The sequence below is a fragment of the Aegilops tauschii genome, chromosome 6 (assembly GCF_002575655.3).
Source record: "Aegilops tauschii subsp. strangulata cultivar AL8/78 chromosome 6, Aet v6.0, whole genome shotgun sequence".
NCBI lineage: Eukaryota > Viridiplantae > Streptophyta > Magnoliopsida > Poales > Poaceae > Aegilops > Aegilops tauschii.
The window spans coordinates 425,086,845-425,090,183 of NC_053040.3; the positions used below are offsets into that span (position 1 = coordinate 425,086,845).

The 3,339-nt window shown below is 48.0% G+C and overlaps 1 protein-coding gene across 1 annotated transcript; it reads right to left on the reverse strand.

Annotated features, from left to right (window-relative positions):
• Positions 1-793: 793 nt before the first annotated feature.
• On the reverse strand, positions 794-1,303 carry LOC109775936 (uncharacterized). The gene has a single exon (XM_020334636.1). It carries the CDS (start codon positions 1,301-1,303, stop codon positions 794-796), a length of 510 nt encoding a protein of 169 aa, XP_020190225.1.
• Positions 1,304-3,339: the final 2,036 nt, after the last annotated feature.

Genomic DNA, 3,339 nt, shown 5'->3' on the forward strand with positions numbered 1-3,339 from the left:
TCTGACATTACGGGCATGGAATCAACGCAGGTCTTGTTGATAGATGGTCGACTGGATCAGAGCCATCGCACGTTCTTCCTCCAGGAGATCAACCGCATCTTGGCGTGCCTGTTCTGCTTCAGCCTCTGAGAAGAGTTCCACCCGGGGGGCGTTGTGTAGCAAGTCACTCGGAAGCACAGCTTCAGCACCATACACCATAAAGAAAGGAGTTCGGTCAGTCGACCGGTTTGGAGTTGTTCTCAGTCCTCATAAGACAGACGGCAATTCAGTCACCCAAGCTCCAGCAACATGCTTGAGATTGTGCATCAGCCGGGGTTTCAGCCCTTAAGGATCAAACCATTCGCCCTCTCTGCCTGCCCATTCGACTGCGGGTGCACAACAGATGCGTAATCGACCCGAGTGCCTTGGGAAGCGCGGAATGCTCTGAACTCATCAGAATCAAAGTTGGAGCCATTATCTATGATAATACTATGAGGGACTCCATATCTGAATATCAGCTCTCTGATGAAACTGATGGCAGTGCTTGAATCAAGATTCTTGATAGGCTTGGCTTCGATCCATTTGGTGAATTTGTCGACTGCCACAAGCAAATGAGTGAAACCACTTCTGCCGGTCTTGAAGGGTCCAACCATATCCAACCCCCAAACAGCAAACGGCTAGACGAGTGGAATAGTCTTCAAGGCAGATGCAGGCTTGTGAGACATGTTTGAGTAGAACTGACAGCCTTCACACTTGTCGACTATATCTTTTGCCATCTCATTTGCACGCGGCCAGTAGAATCCTGCTCGGTATGCTACGCATGGTGACCACAGGTCCCTGAGTGGATCTCATGTAGGATCATTCGACCTTCTTCACGGGAGATGCAACGCTGAGCAACTCCAGTAACACTATTTCTGTAAAGCTGTTCACCTATCACTGTGAAGGCTTTGGATCGACGGACAATCTGACGGGCCTCATCTTCATCTTCTGGAAGCTCCTTCCTGAGCAGGTACGCCATATACGGTACTGTCCAGTCGGGGGTGATAACCAAAACTTCCATGATTAAGTCGACTATGGCCGGGACTTCAATCTCAATCGGATCGGTTGGACTTTTCGGTTGCTGGGGCTCCTCCGTGAAAGGATCTTCTTGGACTGACGGGGTATGGAGATGCTCCAAGAACACATTGCTAGGTATAGGTTTATGAGTGGAACCTAACTTTGCCAGATCATCAGCAGCTTGATTCTTGATTTGGGGTATGTGGTGGAGCTCTAACCCCTCAAACTTCTTCTCTAGCTTTCTTACTGCATTGCAATAACCAGTCATTGCTAGACTCTTGATATCCCATTCCTTCATCACTTGATTGACCACCAAGTCTGAGTCGCCGTAGACCATCAGGCGATGGACGCCGAGTGAGATGGCCATACGCAACCCATACAAAAGTGCGTCATACTCAGCTTCATTGTTTGAAGAATCAAAGTGAATTTGGAGGACATAGCTGAGCTTGTCACCTCTGGGGGATACCAGAACCACGCCTGCACCAGAGCCATTCAACATCTTGGACCCATCAAAGAACATAGTCCAATGCTCCGAGTGAATCTGAGTCGGTTGCTGCTGTTCAATCCACTCGGCGGAAATCTGCTATTGCTTGGGACTTGATTGCTTTCTTTGCCTCGAACTTGATATCTAACGGAAGGAGTTCAATCGCCCACTTTGCCACTCGACCAGTTGCATCTCTATTTTTTAGAATTTCTGATAATGGAGCATCCCTGACGACTGAAACCGAGTGGTCTGAGAAGTAGTGTGCAACTTTCCTTGCGGTCAAGTAAATTCCATAAACAAGCTTCTGATAACGCGGATATCTCTGCTTGGATGGAGTCAAGGCTTCAGAAATATAATACACTGGGCGCTGAACTTTGTAGGCTTTGCCTTCCTCTTCCCGCTCGACTGTGAGCACTGTGCTGACAACTTGTCCAGTGGCTACAATATACAGTAGTAGAGGCTCTTTGCCGATTGGGGCAGCAAGCACCGACTGGGTGGAAAGCAGGGCTTTGAGTTCTACAAACGCTGCTTCGGCTTCAGGAGTCCACTCGAATTTGTTAGACTTCTTCGTCAGTCGGTAAAGAGGCAATGCCTTTTCACCGAGACGAGAAATGAATCGGCTCAATGCAGCTAAACAACCAGTAAGCTTCTGAACATCGTGCACACGCACCGGGCTTTTCATTCGGAGGATTGCTCCAACCTTTTCCGGGTTTGCGTCGATCCCTGATACGTCTCCGTCGTATCTACTTTTCCAAACACTTTTGCCCTTGTTTTGGACTCTAACTTGCATGATTTGAATGGAACTAATCCGGACTGACACTGTTTTCAGCAGAATTGCCATGGTGTTATTTACGTGCAGAAACAAAAGTTCTCGGAATGACCTGAAACTCCACGGAGATTATTTTTGGAAATAAAAAAAATACTGGCGAAAGAATCAAGGCCAGGGGGCCCACACCCTTGCCACGAGGGTGGGGGTGCGCCTGCCCCCCCGGGCGCGCCCCCTGCCTCGTGGGCCCCCTGGAGCTTCACCGACCTCAACTCCAACTCCATATATTCGTGTTCAGGGAGAAAAAAATCAAAAAAAGATTCATCGCGTTTTACGATACGGAGCCGCCGCCAAGCCCTAAACTCTCTCGGAAGGGTTGATCTGGAGTCCGTTCGGGGCTCCGGAGAGGGGAATCCGTCGCCATCGTCATCATCAACCATCCTCCCTCACCAATTTCATGACGCTCACCGCCGTGCGTGAGTAATTCCATCGTAGGCTTGCTAGACGGTGATGGGTTGGATGAGATTTATCATGTAATCGAGTTAGTTTTGTTAGGGTTTGATCCCTAGTATCCACTATGTTCTGAGATTGATGTTGCTATGACTTTGCTATGCTTAATGCTTGTCACTAGGGCCCGAGTGCCATGATCTCAGATCTGAGCCTATTATGTTTTCATGAATATATGTGAGTTCTTGATCCTATATTGCAAGTCTATAGTCACCTACTATGTGTTATGATCCGGCAACCCCGAAGTGACAATAATCGGGACCACTCCCGGTGATGACCATAGTTTGAGGAGTTCATGTATTCACTATGTGTTAATGCTTTGGTCCGGTACTCTATTAAAAGGAGGCCTTAATATCCCTTAGTTTCCGTTAGGACCCCGTTGCCACGGGAGGGTAGGACAAAAGATGTCATGCAAGTTCTTTTCCATAAGCACGTATGACTATATTCGGAATACATGCCTACATTATATTGATGAATTGGAGGTAGTTCTGTGTCACCCTATGTTATGACTGTTACATGATGAACCGCATCCGGCATAATTCTCCAT

Bases quoted from the DNA above. Each gene is read 5' to 3' on its own strand.
- LOC109775936 (XM_020334636.1), bottom strand. From the start codon at position 1,303: ATGACTGGTTATTGCAATGCAGTAAGAAAGCTAGAGAAGAAGTTTGAG.